Source organism: Periophthalmus magnuspinnatus, chromosome 7 (genome assembly GCF_009829125.3).
Source record: "Periophthalmus magnuspinnatus isolate fPerMag1 chromosome 7, fPerMag1.2.pri, whole genome shotgun sequence".
NCBI lineage: Eukaryota > Metazoa > Chordata > Actinopteri > Gobiiformes > Gobiidae > Periophthalmus > Periophthalmus magnuspinnatus.
In genome coordinates, this window is record NC_047132.1 from 27564060 (window position 1) to 27581671 (window position 17612).

General features: G+C 38.8%; 2 protein-coding genes across 3 annotated transcripts; both read left to right on the forward strand.

Annotated features, from left to right (window-relative positions):
* The first annotated feature begins 885 nt into the window (after positions 1–885).
* gpr157 (G protein-coupled receptor 157) lies at positions 886–5111 on the forward strand. The gene is made up of 4 exons (XM_033970057.2): positions 886–1543; positions 2541–2754; positions 3138–3332; positions 3996–5111. Exons 1-4 carry the CDS (start codon positions 1173–1175, stop codon positions 4170–4172), a joined length of 957 nt encoding a protein of 318 aa, XP_033825948.2. The 5' UTR covers positions 886–1172; the 3' UTR covers positions 4173–5111.
* A 3293-nt stretch (positions 5112–8404) lies between these two features.
* On the forward strand, positions 8405–17567 carry slc2a1a (solute carrier family 2 member 1a). Of its 2 annotated transcripts, none has more exons than XM_033970103.2 (12): positions 8405–8513; positions 9044–9142; positions 9213–9373; positions 9453–9577; positions 9659–9811; positions 11415–11540; positions 12156–12343; positions 12933–13043; positions 13168–13269; positions 15487–15562; positions 15739–15866; positions 17277–17567. In XM_033970103.2, the coding sequence occupies exons 1-12, from the start codon at positions 8472–8474 to the stop codon at positions 17505–17507; spliced, it is 1542 nt and encodes a 513-aa protein (XP_033825994.1). In that variant the 5' UTR covers positions 8405–8471; the 3' UTR covers positions 17508–17567. The 2 variants fall into 2 exon arrangements, with proteins under 2 accessions (XP_033825994.1, XP_055078775.1); XM_055222800.1 differs by having other exon boundaries at positions 9677–9811; positions 17277–17561.
* Positions 17568–17612: the final 45 nt, after the last annotated feature.

Here is a 17612-nt window from a genome sequence, read left to right on the forward strand (position 1 = left end):
TTCAAGCTAAACATGGTTATTTAAAGTCAGTTATATATACAACATAAGAGGCCTAAGAAAGAAGGAAAGACTAAAAATAGAAACATAGATTTCCTGAGCCAATTATGCATTTTTTAAATATGATTTTAAACTAAAAAGAATATACATCCTTACCAGCTTTTAATGTGAGAGACTAAACATTACAGGTCTAAAGTCAAACAGCAGCAGACTGAAATAGTGTCAACACTAATTTGATTCTCCATTTCTCTGTTGTGTAACACTTGGTTGGTTATGGTGTTAATCTTTTAAGCTGCTAGTGTTGAACCCTCCACCTACTTCTGCAAATGTTTTTTTCTCTCAAGGTCAGGCCTTGATAAAAGTCTAGAGTATTTGACTAACTGACCTGGAAGACTGAGACAGCAGGTCGGTGAGGCAGTGAAAAAAGAACAATCGAGAGGTTACCTGGACCATAAAATTTAAATATCATTATATTGCTTCATAAAATCGTCAGTTGATCACATGGTAAATAGGCAATTTACCTAATTTATATTGTGATTATTAATGTGACAAGTTGGTGAAGTCTATGGTACAATATTGTCTATTAGTCAAACAAAGCTTTTTGGTAAATGATGTACATATTCAATGTATGCAGGCATTTTAGGCCCAAGGACATAACTCCTGTACACAAGTGGAATCAAGACAGAAATATTTTAAGAAATAAACTGGCCTATATGTAGGAAAATGTGCAAAAACTAGACCTCCAACAAGATCCATATATTACACCCACGTTGGATAATATAGCTGTCAGTGTCAGTGTCACGTTTTCTTACTTGCTGGGTGACATATTCTCAGACCAGTGAAGATCATAGGGTCTCATAAATAGAGCTGCGTGCACCAGCTGACTCTGACGTGGGCTCTGGTTCCGGTTGGGCAACTAGGAGCAAAGAGGAGGGGGCGGAGAAGAGGAGGAGGAGAGGAGGAGGAGAGAAAAGTTTGGTTAGGCTTCTTTTTAAAGCGAACTGAACCAAACACAAGCAGTTCCTTAAAATACATGACGCTTGCTTCTAATTTGAGTTAATTGCGTAGAAGTTTAGTGATTGTTAAACATGCCAGGGCGCCAGAGTCTGCTCAAACGTGGCTGCACTTGTTATTTTTATCCATGATTGCAGAAGTTGTCCAGCGGAGGAAGGATCATGGCAAACCACACTGAGGTTTACTTCTCGGAGCAGGTGATCGTGTTGTCCTCCTGCGCGCTGTCTTTCCTCGGCTCGTCTCTCATCATCATCACTTACATTATTTGGTCGGACTTGAGGACAACTCCGAGGAAGCTGCTGGTGTGGCTGTCGGTGTCGGACTGGTTTTCAGCCGTGTCGTACGCGTATGGAGTGGGTAAAGTTTTCCACACGGACTCGGTGGACTGCGTGGTTCAAGGAGCGATATCTACCTTCGCCAACACCAGCTCGTTTTTTTGGACCGTGGCAATCGCTGTTTACCTTTACGTGTTCATCGTGAGGTCGAACAAAAGAGGAGCAGACAGTTTGGTGTTGTTTTTTCATCTTATTAGGTAAGCGCGCCAGTTTATTAGTTCCCATGTTAAAGTACATGCTAGGTCAAGTGCAAAAGATGCGTTTTTCTGAAGCATGATGGGAAATTTTGAACATAAATCAACTGAACTTTTTTTCTTTTTAAACTTCATGCTTTTCAAACTTGTAAATTGTACAGGTAGAGTCAGTTTGTTTGGTTAAAAAAGTTCAAATTAAATTTAAAAAATCTTTGAGTCGTTGAGCCGGGAGACTCGTTTCCATGGTAACAAATCACTTCACAATGAATGGGGCATGAAATGAGTACGATTATCTTTAAATCCCGTTGGACAATCATAATTAATGACAAAATATAACTTTATTCAATGTGAGAGTTTGAAGTCTAAAATTAAAAAGTTAATTCTCAATTTTGGCATAACATGATTGAAATATGTTAACCATTTTAGTCTGTTTTTGGGCTGTATTATGTAGCACCACTGATTTGTTTCACACAGTTCATCCATTCTGCTGTCATCTGTCACGGCCCCTGTTGTGTGTTTTGTTTTTTTTTAATTAATATTGTGTCTGTTTTTGGAGGTGACCCGGTTGCAGTAGACCAACCAGTTGGATTTTGATTATGTAAATCTATTTGATGATCTGGCACTGGACTCGCTGATCTATTTCTGGATACAAAACATTCCCGCCCCCGGCTTTCCCTTGGTGTTGTCTATTACCAAGGCAAACAGCCTTGGTAATTTTGTTCCTCTCCTCTATTGACTTGTGGATCACAACAGAGCCATTCATTAAGGCCTGTGCATCGCACAAAGGGAAAGGCTTTGAGTTTGTGGCCCCGGAAACAATTGCTGTTTTCAGATACAGATCCTCGGGTACATAAGATATGTTGCTACTTATGAATCTGTTTATGAATACTGGCAAATGACCCCAGTGTGCAATCTAATCCTCTCTTGGGACCAACATGTGACTGATATTCAAGTTCATGCTATATTTTTAATTTTATTAACCCTATTTTCTCTGTCATAGTTGGGGTGTTCCTCTGGCCATCACAGTTGCAGCTTTGTGCCTGAACAAAATTGGCTATGACGCGTCTGAGGTGTCCGTGGGCTGGTGCTGGGTCAAGATCGAGGCTCCAGATCATGTTTTGTGGATGCTTCTGACTGGAAAGATCTGGGAGTTCTTGGCCTATGTCACTCTGCCTGTCCTCTACATACTGATAAAAAGACATATTCACATAGCGGTGAGTTTTGACAATACAATTGTGTAGGGCTTCTCCTACTCATAAGGGCACGTGTTAAAGTGTTCACATACCCCCTTGCTTGCCCCCTTGTAAATTAGTTACTACTATTTTTTTTTTCTTACCAAGGTGTGAGCTACTGTGTCCAAATAATTTCCCTTGTGGATCAATAAAGTCAGCCCAGTCTAGAACTTGGCCTGGCTCAAGAGAAGCCGATTATTGTTGCTTTTCACCACCACCACCACCACAGCTCAAGATATTTGATCTGAAACTGAAGCTGTTGTTTTTGTCAATTTTTTTTTTCTCATCACTTGTCACTGCTTCTTAAATATGTCACAGTACTGTTACCAAAAAGTAATTTCTTGTCTTTCTCATTTTGTCTGCAGCATGCAGCCTTGTCTGAGTACCGTCCCATCTTGGCCAGTAACTCCACAGCTCACTCCTTCTCGTCAATGGCCGACATGAAGTTAACTCTGATTCCTGTCATATTTATCTGCCTCCGCATTTGGAGCACAGTTCGCTTCATTCTGCTGCTGGCCGACTCCACTGCCAGACAACACCCAGTGCTGGTCACTTTGCATGTAGGTTGCAATACATGGACAACTATAGACATTTTCTTTATAAAGAATATTGAAGGGAAAATAGTTTAAATAATTATAAACTAACAGGTGTGAATCTCCTTCACTACATCTGTTAATTTAAAGATGCTGTTTGTCACGTTTTTGGTTGAGGATACGCCACCTGCTTGTCACCAAGAAGACACTGTTACTTTGTTGAATGTGCTACATAGAGATATTTGATGTCACATTGTGGAGCATTTTATTCAGGGTAATATTATCTCCATGGAGACAAGCCTGTGGAAAACAGTCCATCAGAAAATGAATGCACAGCACCTTAAATTTATTTCTATGTAACTCTGTCATTGACCATTGTAACTGCTTAGTTATTCTGTGTGTCTGTTTTGCATTCTTAGCTTACAGCAAGAATGATATAAGCCACACACTTTAAGTCATCTGGTGCCTCCATGTTTTTATTGGCGCCCTCTATCTATTTCAAAAGAGAGATTTAATGTCTGAAAGAGTAAATGTCAATGTGCCTCCAATGGTTTTTATTTACAGCTCAGTATATAATTATTTTGTTGTTTACATCTAGCCCCTAGCAATAAACAAGGCAGTCTTTATATAGCATAATAATTTTAGCATGGCATTGTTAAACCAGTTACATTTTTGTGTCTGATCCAACAGGGAATTGGCAACACATTTCAGGGAGCGGCCAACTGCATCATGTTTGTGTTGTTCACTCGTCCCATTCGCACACGCCTCTGCAACGCTCTCTGCTGCTGCTACTGCTGCTCCCGCTGTACATCCAACCAAGGCACTGCCGAGGGGGACGGCACCGGACCGGCCCAGACAGAAAGATGACACCAAAAATACAAATCCAGAGGTTGAACTGTGGTGGATGGTTTATATAGTCACCTCATTATGGAAAGTGCCTTGAATTCTGTTTATCTAAGTGAAGAATAATGTATATGTTTTAAAGGTGCACTGTGTAACTTTTATGGTGGTGGGCTTGTCTCTATTTAGATTTCTTTGCATGAAGTTCACAAACACTTGAGAATCCATCTTGAATAGCGCCGGTTGAATCGCTTGTAAGTGATTGGTCCCGCACAAAGCTGACCAATCACAGGGCAGCACTGTGGTTTGTGCAGAAGCCAGAGCTGAACAAACAAAAACAAACACAGCAACCTCAACAGACATAGTATTATAGTAGAAATACAGACTATTTTGTTTCTGAAAAATGTTCAGAGGGAATTGCTTTGTGCATTTGTGGATGAGTAAGATGCCTGTGCTTTTCTCAAATGGATTTAACTAAAAACTAAAGACTGACTAGACTAAGACTTGATTTTCCGGCTTGTTCCGCTGTCGTGATGCTTCAACCAATCAGCGTTAAGTATTTGTTTGAACGTGAGAACCATCCCAGATTGGTCAGAGGGTACACGTATCAATCTGACAAGAGCCCGATTAATGTTCCAAAGTATGCCATTAAACTTAAACTAGCTTTCATGTATTACGTCTGTTTTTAAGCAACAAAATCTTCACGGAGACAAGTAGGTGTCAAACTCCAAAAGTTACAAAGTGGTGGGTACAGGGAGTAAAGTTACATGTTAGCACAATGTCGATACATACCTGTTAAAGCACAAGGGAGCAGCTGTGTTTATTTGTAATATTGTGACCTTAATGTGAACTACTCGTTTTTACACTTTTAGTTCTGGTTTGAAGGATTTTTGTACTGAAGTTTGTAGGCGGTTATATTAAAATGTGTATTGATTAAAAATAAAAAGTATATGTAATGTTGTAATGTAATGTTTTGGTCATTATTTTTCCTTCAGTGAAAGAAATCCCTTTAGACGTCTCTGCCACAGTTCACCAGAGGTTGTTGCGCAAGTGTTTTGGCAGACTACTTGAGATCAGTTAATGAATATGAAACCCCGATTGAATTTTACACACACCTGATTGTTTCACTGTAAAATGAAATGAACCGAAGTTAAAGGCACTTAAAACAAATGACATACTCACTCTGACATGCCGTTTGAACATATTTGGACCATAGCTTCCTGTTTTTTACTGAAACACATAAATATTGCCAGTTTCTATTCTTTCATCACTCATTGTCTGACCAGCGCAATAATGAGGCGTTCAAGTGATCATCATTTGACTCAGACTCACTGTGGACAGGATGCATGAACCATCACATGTCAATCTTCCTCTTAAAAACCACACTTCACTTCTCTTTTGACCCTTTTCAGCACAAGTTTTGGCTTCGTTTGCTGATCATGGCTTGTTTCATGGACTCAGCTGCAGTTTCAGTTTGGCAGTCATTACTCAAAGCTCCTGAGGCCTCATCAGGTGAAGAAACTACAGCCAGTGAAAACAAACCTGTGCTAGACATTTTCAGCAGACTTGGTTAATCTACTGGTTTGGTAAATATTTCACAGTTAGATAAACTATAAGCTAAAGAATAATTTCTCAACGAGTAGCATTTCCATATTAGTACTGAAGATATATTTAAAGGTTGCAACATTTGGCAAAAACACTGCTACTGTTATTAAAGGGCCTATATTACGCTATTTTCTGATCGATGCTATAATTTTGTGTTCTCATCAGAAACATACTTGGAATTGTGTTTTGTTTCAGTCACTTTTTCACTCAAACCCTGCATATTTTGGCTATAAGGGTGTTATAAGGGTCAAACGAGCTTAAAAACACATGTGTTTTTAAGCTCGTTTGACCCTTATACTCCTTCACTAGAATCATTTTGAATCATTTCTGCTCTGGAATTACTGATCTCTAGGTAGCTGTTAACATGAAGACGACTGCTTCATGAAATTATAAGGTGCAATGGAGCATTTTCAGTTTGGAGATCTAGACAGGCTAATAATAAAATGTTACTCAAACACGTGTGACTGAAACAAAACACAACTCCGGGTATGTTTTTGATGAGGTAACAATATTATAACGTGGCTCAAAGTTCACATGAGTCAGTTTTTGTGTAATACAAGACCCTTAAACTGTTCCAAAAGTGAAGAGTTAATTTCTTTATGTTGTTAAATAAATAAATGTATGTTTTTATTATACATATTTTAACAGTGAAGCATCTAAGCATTGTTTTTATATTTTGTAGTTTATGTTATAGGCTAGTTATAGTTTATGATAATGCCGTTATTTTTACAGTTTTGGGCCATATTTCTCTGATAAATTTTAATAACGATGTGCATAATCTGTGAAATTATAGTGCAAGGTTTATGTAGCTTCCCACACAAAATGTCTTTTCTTCATGTTTATTCTGCAAACATAAATAAACTATTGTGGACTGACACTTATGCCAATATTTTTAGCTCGAGCCAAACTAATGGGCGGCAGAGTCAAGGTTATTACTAGAGAGTCATATATTTAAAGTGACAAGACGGAGAGATAGTCTGGGAAAGTGGAGGCGTTTTGTGCATAACATAAAACAACAGTATCCTGGCATTTCTCTTCACAGACTCTCATTCTTTGTGCTGCTTTGGCTGACATTGAGCCATTGGGTTAGACTCTGCAAGCTCAGTGCCCACTTCATTTATTAGGCCAGGCATTCAGGGCTATTACACTGCAGCAGAATGCACATACCACTCACCAGTCACCTCAATGTAAACCATTCTTGGACGTTTGGATATTAACAGGGCTGCAACTCACTGTTTTTTTTTTTATTAGATGACAAGTCAGCCATTCATTTTTCAATTTGTCAACTATTCAGTTCTATTGTACAATGAGGCTTTTTACTGATCTTTTTATTGAAGTTTTTCAGCATAATAGTTGGTAATAAGCTTATATATGTGTTATCAATAGAACTTAACAGAAAAAAATTAATAATAAATGATAAATAAAATCAATATAAACATAAAAACATAAACAAGAGACAAATAATAAAATAAATAAATATACTTGCATATTCACATGCTTGTCAAAATACTCCAGAAATACACCCCATGTTAAGTGAAAAATGTCCACTTTCCCTCTAAGTCCAAATGAAATTTTTCTAGTTGGACATGTTTTATTATGTCATACAGTAGGTTAGTGTAAATTGGAGGGTTTATTTGATTCTGATTTACAATTTGGCTTTTTAAATGTCAACCGAATAACAGTTGAAATCTGGTGACTGGAACAGAGAATATTTATACATAAAATGTTTTAATAATGACGTACTTTCTTCCTTTTTGACATTTAAATCCAATAATACCACTGCTGTTGTTATAAAAGGTGTTTTTGTGTTAAGAGTCTCGAGATGAGTCTTTTTTTTTGTCGCCCACGAGTTGCATTTAGATGATTAACCGTTGCAGCCCTCAGTGTACTTGTCAGTATATACTTGAAGTAGCAACTAAATATGTACTTTGTTTGCACTTGTATCATATTTACCAAAAATAGTTTAACTGGTGTTTTCCTCTTTAGTTTTGAATAATTTATTTCCTGAAATAGCTCTTTAAAGATATGAATTCACATAACACAATCCTTTATTTTCATTACAAGTTTTGATAGTAGAAGCATGTTGCAAAATATATGGATATAAAATACAGTGTGTAAAGTTTGTGCCAGTGCCAAGCCTGCGTAATATACAAAGTAAATCTGCACCGAGAAGGTCAAACTACCCTGTTGTTTACTGTACACTAGATTGATGTGTTAAGACAACACTGACAGAAAAAGGTCCAAAGACAATACATACTTTCATGTTTGTGAGATGTCTTTTAGTGCCTTGGTAGAATTGAAACATTTGGTGTCTTTAAAGAGTTTGTTTTTGTATAATTACAACAGATTGTAAACATTTCCCACTGAAACCATTAAATGAGTTTTATTGTTTGTCATTAAGTGATTTCTGCGATGGAGCCAGCAGACAATCATTTGTTCTATAATACTAAAATACTCTAACAGCTTCAAATCCCACCAGGAGATTTCAGCTTAAAGGTACCATAAACGCATCATGACAAACATATCTGAAGTGTATTTTACCGAGTCCTCCCTGCATCCAAACGCACCGTCAGCAGCAGTGGGACCATAAACAGAGCGGGGCCATAAAGCAGAGCAGAGCGATCTGTAGTCCCAGGTCCAAAGGGCAGCCGGGGTCCAGCGCTGTCCACACCACACGCCGTGTGGTAACTGTTGAAAAGAGTCACAACACAGGCTTCTGTCATGGAGGAAAAACAGACTGCAGACACCTGCGAGAGGAGAGGGGTGAGTCAGTATGCAGTGTGCAATCAGTGTTGGGATTATTCAATGGAAGATACAACTGTCCACCAAAAATGATCTGCACTAATGTAATTTTGGTATAGAGCTACGTGTGTATAATGTATGTATAATGAGTGCATAATGTATAAAGGCAAGTGTAAGAGGCATGCACAATGACCAGACCAAACATCAATCATACTGTAGCGTTCTTTCTCTGTTGTTTATTTTCTGAACACAAAGGCTACTGTAGACTGTAACTCATGCCAGAACAAGCATAAAACAAGCACAGAACAAGCACAAAACAACAGTCTGGATTCAGCAGAGCCTCCTGAGCAATAACTGACAACACAACCTCCACATCAACCTGTCAGCATAGCAACCAAATGTCACATACAAAAGCAATTTAACAACAGCACATAAACAGTTAGAAAAACAACAAAAGCTGTTAAACTTATCTAAGCACAAAATATCAGATCATTACAATATTTTGCAATATTTAGGCTTCAGGCTCATTTCTTATATATTTTCTTTGACAGAGATTAACCATGGTACTTACCCTGGCCACCCTCATATCTGCATTTGGCTCATCCTTCCAGTATGGATACAACGTGGCCGTGGTCAACTCTCCTGCTCTGGTAAATATTACCCATCGCCCGATCCCATAAAAGTCTATTATTGTCACTATTATATCATCTCCTTTTATAGTACATGAAAGCGTTTTACAATGCCACATACCTGGAGCGCTACAACAAGCCGATAGAGGAGAACTTCCTCACTCTGCTCTGGTCTCTGTCTGTGTCCATGTATCCTTTGGGGGGATTTTTTGGGTCTTTGATGGTGGCTCCACTGGTCAACAAACTAGGGAGGTAAAAAATATATATAAGCTGGGTGAATATACAAGGCAAATGCAAAGACAAAGTGCATATTTGTATTTGTCATTGATAGGAAGGGTACTCTCCTCTTCAATAACATCTTCTCCATCGTCCCTGCTGTCATGATGGGAGTCAGTGAGATCGCAAAGTCCTATGAGATTATAATCGTGGCCAGATTTATAGTGGGTATCTGTGCAGGTATGGGTCAATCATTTTACAATTTACTACATGAAAACATGGAAGAATAATGTAGGTTTTAAAATGCATTTATCTTAACAGGGTTGTCATCCAATGTAGTTCCTATGTATCTGGGTGAAATCTCTCCCAAAAACCTAAGAGGGGCCATTGGCATTGTACCGCAGCTCTTCATCACCATCGGCATCCTCAGTGCACAGGTCCTTGGGATAAGAAATATACTGGGAAACAGCACAGGTAAAACGATAGACTACGCACATACACAACAGATATTTATGACTGTTCATAATTTTAAAATATGAATCTTTACTGTTGTATTGATTTACATTGATTGGTACTTTGGAGGTTAAGGGGCAAATATGTCTAAGCTAGAATTGGGTTTTATTGCTTCATCAATGGAGACAAGCAAAAGCAGACCTCAGCATGTTCTTCCCTGTGTCGTATGTGAAGCTCTTCTGTTTCACTCATACAGGAATTTCTTTCAGTGTGTGTTCTAATCAAATCAAATCATTGTTTAAAGGGCCCATATTACGCAGTTTTCTGATCTATATTATGAAGTTGTTTCCTCATGTTTAATACGGCAACACAAGTGCATATTTAGGTTCTTCTCTTAAATCGAAAACATATTCTTCCACCTTGTGATGTCATCATGTGGCAATACAGGAAGTGCTTCATACACTTTCACTAGAATCATTCGAATGATTTCACCCCTGGAATTGCCAATCTCTACTGAACAAAAGATAAAAGGTAGCAGTTTATATTCAAACGTACATTTCCCTTTCGAACAAAAAGTGTCTTCTTCGGATGTGTACCACAGGATTGGATGAAGAAGGTTAAATGCCTTTTTAGTGCCTTGTTGGCTGATAGCAAGAAATGTATAACAAAGAAATGGTCATCACAGGAAAGACCAAATTTGACAACATAGTGGGAAATAACATTAGACATTTATAACATGGAAGATATGACAGCATTTATAAATGACAAACAAGGTTGGTTTGTGTCTTGTTGGGAAAAGTGGGTTGAATATACAAATCTAAAAAGGTGTACGTAAATAGATAAATAATGTACAATTTGTGGTCACTCTCTTTTGTTCCATCTTTGTTTTTTATGTTGAAATGATGGGAATGTGTATTAAAAAGGGGAAACGCCACTGAGGAAAGTGGCCATATATCTGTGCATGTTAAATGTTCCAATCATTGTAAAACTTATAAATAAAGAATTTTAAAAAGGTAGCTGTTAATGTGAAAATTACCACTTCAAATCATGACATCACAAGGTGGAACAGAGCATTTTAAGCTTTGGAGATGTAGACAGATAATAATAAAGGGTTACTTAAACGTGTGTGAATGAAACAAAACACAACTCCAGGTGTGTTTTTAAATGAGGTAATAACGTTTTATCATGGCTTAAAGCTTATAACACTCAATATTGTACCTTTAAATGATCATATGAAGAGTCAATTGCAAAAACAGATAAGTGCTACTTGAAAAAGTTATCGGAAGCTTGTAGTTTACTCTTACTGTAGTAATATTTCCAAAAGCCAAATGTATTTTACTGCTCTCAAAATATTATTCCATCTCTTCTTGATAAAATCCACCATACATTATTGTCACTGATAATATCTGTAGAAAAAATAAAAACACTTTTTGGCAATTTTTCAAAATGGAGATATGTGTTTGTGCTTTTGAACTTTTCATATATTGTCGAGCATAGTGTAAATCTTGCTTTATTTATTTATTTATTTATTTTTATTGTGTGTTATTTTGTTTCGTTGTTTTTTTTTTTTTATAGATATGCATATATTTTCCCTGAACCTTTTTGAACTGCCCTGTGTCTGTAGGCTGGACTCTGATGCTGGGCCTCACTGCCGTCCCTGCTGCAGTGGAGCTCCTGCTGCTGCCATTTTTCCCTGAGAGCCCAAGGTACCTGCTCATACAGAGAGGCGACGAGAAGACAGCTAGAAAAGGTACAAAACTACAGGACTGATCGAACACTGTCCACTTAATCCTACAGTTGGTGACGATCTTGCCTCTAACCTGAAGGATGTCGGTTCTATTCATGTTACTGAATACTTACTGCAGTTGTGTCCCTGAGCAAGGCACTTCATCTTCCTTGTTTCCATTAGACGTCTATCAAAGGAGCACAATGTAACTTTTTCTTATGGAGGGTTTTCTCCGTGGAGCCGTAATTGCTTTGCCTGCAATATTTCATAGTATGGCAATAAACATATCTATCACCATGGCGACAAGCAGGGGATGCAACCAGGCTCATTTCCAGGTCTGTGGAGAGGCCCCTCACTCGTAGTAAGAATGCATGTTTCTTGAGGTCATTTTCGCAATTAAAACATAGACAGAAGCTTGACAAGTTACTACTACATACTGTGGAACATTCTAGGCAGGCAATAACCTTTCCATGGAGACAAGCAGACAGAAAAGTTACATAATCCACAATTTGTTCCTTTTGCCTTGCCTATTTGTGGAATTAAAAACTTTCAGAAAGCCTATCCCACACCAGTACCTATAGGATAAAGGTTCCACATGACATTTGATCAGTGCTTTATTACTCATTTCATTTGCACCAGGACTACAGCGTCTGAGGGGCTGGGAGGACGTGGATGAGGAGTTGTCAGAGATGCGGGTGGAGGACCAGTCAGAGCGGGCGGAGGGTCGTCTGTCCGTGCTGGCGCTGCTGTCCAAACGCTCTCTCCGCTGGCAGCTCATCTCCATTGTTGTCATGAACATGGGCCAGCAGCTGTCTGGGGTCAACGCGGTAAAGGAACCATCTTTGTGCCCGTCCTTGTCTGTCAAGTCATCTCTGAATGTTTAAATAGCCCGTTATACTTTGTTTAAAAAAATATGTTATTATAATTTTTCCATTTAATTATTCATGTTGATGCAAATTAACATTTTTATGTAATATGTCCATATTAATATGTTTTCTGAAATGTCTTAATTCCACAAATAGGCTAAAGGAACAAATTGTGGATTATGTAACTTTTAGAGGTTATTGCCCTGCCTAGAATGTTCCACAGTATGACATTAATTGTCAAGCTTCTGTCCATTCAATAACTAGTGTTTTGATTGCTAAAATGACCTCAAGAATTATGCATTATTACTATGAGTGAGGGGCCTCTCCACATATCTGTAAATGAGCCTGGTTGCACCCCCACTTGTCTCCATGGTGATAGATAAGTTTATTCCTATACTATGAAATATTGCAGGCAAAGCAATTACAATAACAATAATATGATCTACCCAATAACTATTTCAATCGAAAAGGTTACGTTAACATACATTTCTTTGACCCATCACTGGTTTTACAGTCTGTTGATGTTCTGTACTATTTTCTCTCTCCACAGATCTACTATTACGCAGACAGTATTTATGCCACCGCTGGGGTCAAACCCAATGATATCCAATATGTCACCGTGGGAACTGGTGCAGTCAATGTCTTCATGACCATAGCTGCAGTGAGTGCTCTATAACTGTAAAGTGTCATACTGTTTAAAACCTCACTGTCTAGTTAAAAGTACAGGACCTAATTACCTATTACTCCCTTATTGTAAACTTTTTTTATTGTACTTTTTTTTAAAGGTTTTCATTGTAGAGGCCACGGGACGTCGTCTCTTGATGCTCAGTGGCTTTGGAATCTGCTGTGTCGCCTGTGTGTTACTGACTGTGGCTCTTAACTTCCAGGTATCACATAAACTCATGTTACTCTGCTGCCCTCTAGCGGCTGAGGAGGAGTATAGCACGGGGCTGTTATTTCTTAGATTACCAACAGAGGGCGCCAGAGGAAACAAAAAAAAATGTGTTTCTTTGAGTAGTTTTACTTGGATGCAGTTAATAAAATTTGATATTTGAATAAAGTTAGGCAGGGTTTTTCATCTGTTTTTTGTTTAGGGAAAACTGTTGTGATGTGGAAGCACAATTTGTTGTTTTTCAGATTCATATGATAAACAGTAGCTGGTCAGTCAGTGTTTGTCCATTGATCAGAAGGTTGACAGTTCCAATCCCGCTCTCGACATAAACATCATTGGCTGAGCGGTCAGATCCACTGATTCACAGGTTGCCTGTGCGATTCCAGCTCCCACAGATGAATACTGTTGTTGTGTCCTTGGGCAAGACACTGAACCAGCCTTGACATTTCATACCATGTGCATGAATGTGTGTGTGAACAGGTGCTTTGAGTGCTGTGAAGGTGGAAAAGCGCTATGTAAAAATGTGACCATCTACCATTTATCATAGACTATATTTAGTATCAGAAATTGAATATATGCACTGATCCGGGACAGTTTACATATAAAAACAGTGACTTACACAAAAGCAGAACTAAGTAACTAGTTTCTCATATCCACCTGAAGCCCCTGGTAAGGTTTATGTTAAAAAAATATTAAGTTAAAAATGCATGGTAGTCCAATACCTATGTGCCTAAATGCATCAGTAGCATTATTTATCTTATTACCATGAATTATAGTTTATCGTCCATTCATTTGCAGAGGTAATCTTGGACCCACTAAGACTTTTTGCTCCAACGGCTCATTAACTCTCTGTATTCGCTCCAGTGTTGCAGACAGCCCACAGATGACTGGATGTCTGTTTTATGAGATCATGGAGGTGTTAAAGAGTGAAGCAGTGCTGAGGCATGAGAATCACTGACCACACGCTCACCGCTAAACCAGACTGATGCCACCTGGGCCCCATTGCTTTTACGCACAGAACAATCTTAGAAGACATAGCCAGACTGAGACGAAGCGTAAACATTAAAAAAAATGTACAGTACAATTTACAAGTGATGATAAAGTAAGATTCAATAGGCCTATAGTTAGTTATATGTGCACTCTATGTTTGATTCAAATAAGTATCCACCTACATTCAAGCAACATTCAATCACAATCTGATTTATCATGCAATATCTGACTAAAACAAATTGGCAATTCTATTTTTAAAAGATTATTTAAGCGTTTTTCCTCAGACTGGTCATATGAAATTACTGTGAAGTGTCCGGTCAGTTGATTTAAACAGGTTTTGGTGCTGTCTTCCTATCAGCTGAGGCAGGACGACAGCGCCATCTGCAGTCCGACTTCTTCAGAACAGTATCCCAAGTGTGTGCGAGTAAAAAGGCCCCCTCGTCCTGGTTTAAACTCCCACGGGCACGTTTTTGTTTTTCGATTGCCTCCTTAATCCAGCGATGATGTTTGTTGTCTTCAGTCCAAATGACTTTTGCTTCATCCCAGTTTATAATGTGGTTTTCTCTTTTACAATGGTCAGAAATTTGCATTGGTCCTGTTGTGCTTTACGTTTTGTTGCTCGTATGCACGCCTTCCCTGTTTCCTTCTCACGTTCTGTCCCAAGTTCCTTTTTCCGTGCCCTCACTGTTTCCCGATGTTTGTTTTATTGCAAGACATACAGGGTATTTCGTATATGACTTTACATTTGTGGATGAGTAGCTGCCTGAGTTTTCAATACGGTTTTACTGGTGTGTTTATGTTGTGTTTTTCCATTATTTTCTCTGTTATACCCCTAAACTACGGTAATGTGGCCACCATAAATTAGCAATTCTGTCTTAAATGGGTTTTTACTAACTGATACTAGCTGATTCTCCACATAGTTTTTTTTTAAATATATATGTTTTTTTTCTTTCAGTAAACTTTTTTCCCCTTCCAAATAGGCTGTGAAAACAAGCCTAGCCTTACACTGATTCACTTCTCATGAAAAGCACTAGTGCAGGTCAGATGTTTCCCCTGTCCCAAACTAGGATTAAAAAAAAGGATCTGATATCTGATGTAAAACTTCTTGCTCTAAAAATATCAACAAATGTTTTCACACTTCTGTTTTATTTTACAACTCTTAAAACATGAAAGAACTCAAATATAAACTGGTTAGGTGCTGATAAGTGCTTTGTTTTGAAAGGACAGCGTGACATGGATGCCCTACATCAGTATCTCCTGTGTCATCATCTACGTCATCGGCCACGCCATTGGCCCCAGTGAGTGCTGCTTATTCACCCGCACCCATCATCTCTACATTAGCTCAAGTGATGTTTAGGCCAAGCAGACTTGTAATGACACACGTTTGACTGTTTGAGACGTGAATATCCTTTAGGCTCTGAAGACTGATGGAGTGTCTGCAGTGTTTTGGTTTTGTGGTTTTCTCTGTGTGCAGGTCCCATCCCGTACGTAGTCACCACTGAGATGTTCAGGCAGTCTGCACGGCCCGCTGCTTTCATGGTCGCAGGGTCTGTGCACTGGCTCTCCAACTTCACTGTGGGACTGGTCTTCCCTTTTCTGGAGGTCAGTGAAATATAACAGTTGGTACAGTTACAGTTGAGGCGAACATTACAAGTCTCACGAGCCTGTCATGATAATTTGTATGTATTGTTTTTTTGGAGGGTCTTTTTGTTATTTTCTTTTGTACTATAATAAGATTTGAGCTATAGAAGATTGAGTAAGTAACGTCTATGGCTTCTATGACTTATTATAGAGGCAAGCTAACTACTAATGTGGCTCATTCTGCTATTTATTCATTACAGTTTGTGTTTTTTAACCATATTGTACATTTAGAATAGTTTTTCCTATTCTAAATTGTTCAATTCAATTCAATTTATTTGTAGTCATTGTCACAGAAGAACAACGAAATTACGTTTGGAGCATCCCATAAAGTGCAAACCCATAAATAATAAATACCCCTTAAACCCAAGTGTAAACATTAACCCAGTGTGGCTTCAGTACAACATGAGACAGTCTTATAGCAGCATGATGGTGTCAAGTAAGGTGCACAAAACAGGGATATACAGACAGGGACCGGAGAATGATGACAAAATGCAACAATGCAACCAGTTCAGTGTTATTAAGAGTTGGATCTGGTTTTTGTCAGTGAGAGGGGGGCAGAGAGGGGCCGAGAGGGGCCGAGAGGGGAGAGGGGCAGAGTTCAGGAGCCTCACAGCCTGTGGATACAGACTGTTGGCCAGTCTGGATGTTCTGGCCCATATGGACCTGTACCTTCTCCCTGAGGGCAGCAGGTGAAAAAGATGGTGCGCAGGGTGATGTTGGTCCTGCAGGATGTTGTGCACTCTTCTCAGACTAAGGGTTATTGTGTCAGTGGCATACATTTTTTTCACTTTCATTGTTTATTGACTGTATTTTCTCCAGCAATACTTCAACATTTGTTAATGTGACGCAAGATCATAATCACAAGAGCAAATTAATCGCACTTTCCACTAGTTTTTCCAACTTGGTCATTGGGCTTGCATAGATACTATCCTGTGACTCTACTTACTGAAATCATTTTGCCTTGTCAGGATTCAGTGGTACAATTGCCATAATATATTTTTTAAAAATGAACATGATTTAATCCTAGATATCTGTGACTGTCTTTCCAATTAGCAGTTGAGATTAATGAAACGATATGTGTGCAGTTACAGTATCACAATATCACCACACTTTTCCTGGGTCCATACTGTTTACGGTTCATTTAGACAACTGGGAATACTTTGTGTTTTTAGATGCACTTAGCCAAAAAAGAAACATTTCCTTCTGCGTTTACTTCCTTGATGCTTCACTTGTGTGGGATGGGAATGTCAACATTTGTGAAGCAGAAACAACAAAGTCTTCCAATCATAAACACCCATAAATCACCGTGTATCTCCCACTGCTGTCCATACGTTATAGTTATTATTCCATGTCTCCTGTGTTATTCTTCAGAGAGGCCTGGGCTCCTTCAGCTTCATCATCTTCTCCTGCATCTGTTTGGTCACGCTGGTTTACATCTGGGTGGTGGTTCCTGAGACCAAAAACCAGACGTTTTTGGAGATCTCTCAGGTGTTTGCCAAAAGGAACGGAGTGGAGATCAAACTGGTCGAGGGGGAGCTGCCTCTGACCCAGACCAAAGATGGAGGCCTGGGGAGCGAGGAGTTTAAAGCCACAGCACTCTGAGAGAAACTGGAGCGTTGAAGACGGAACAGGAAGTACTAGCTCTGACTGTCATACTTATAGCCCATTTTAATTTATTCTCTAATGGCTATAGTCAATTGTTATGTA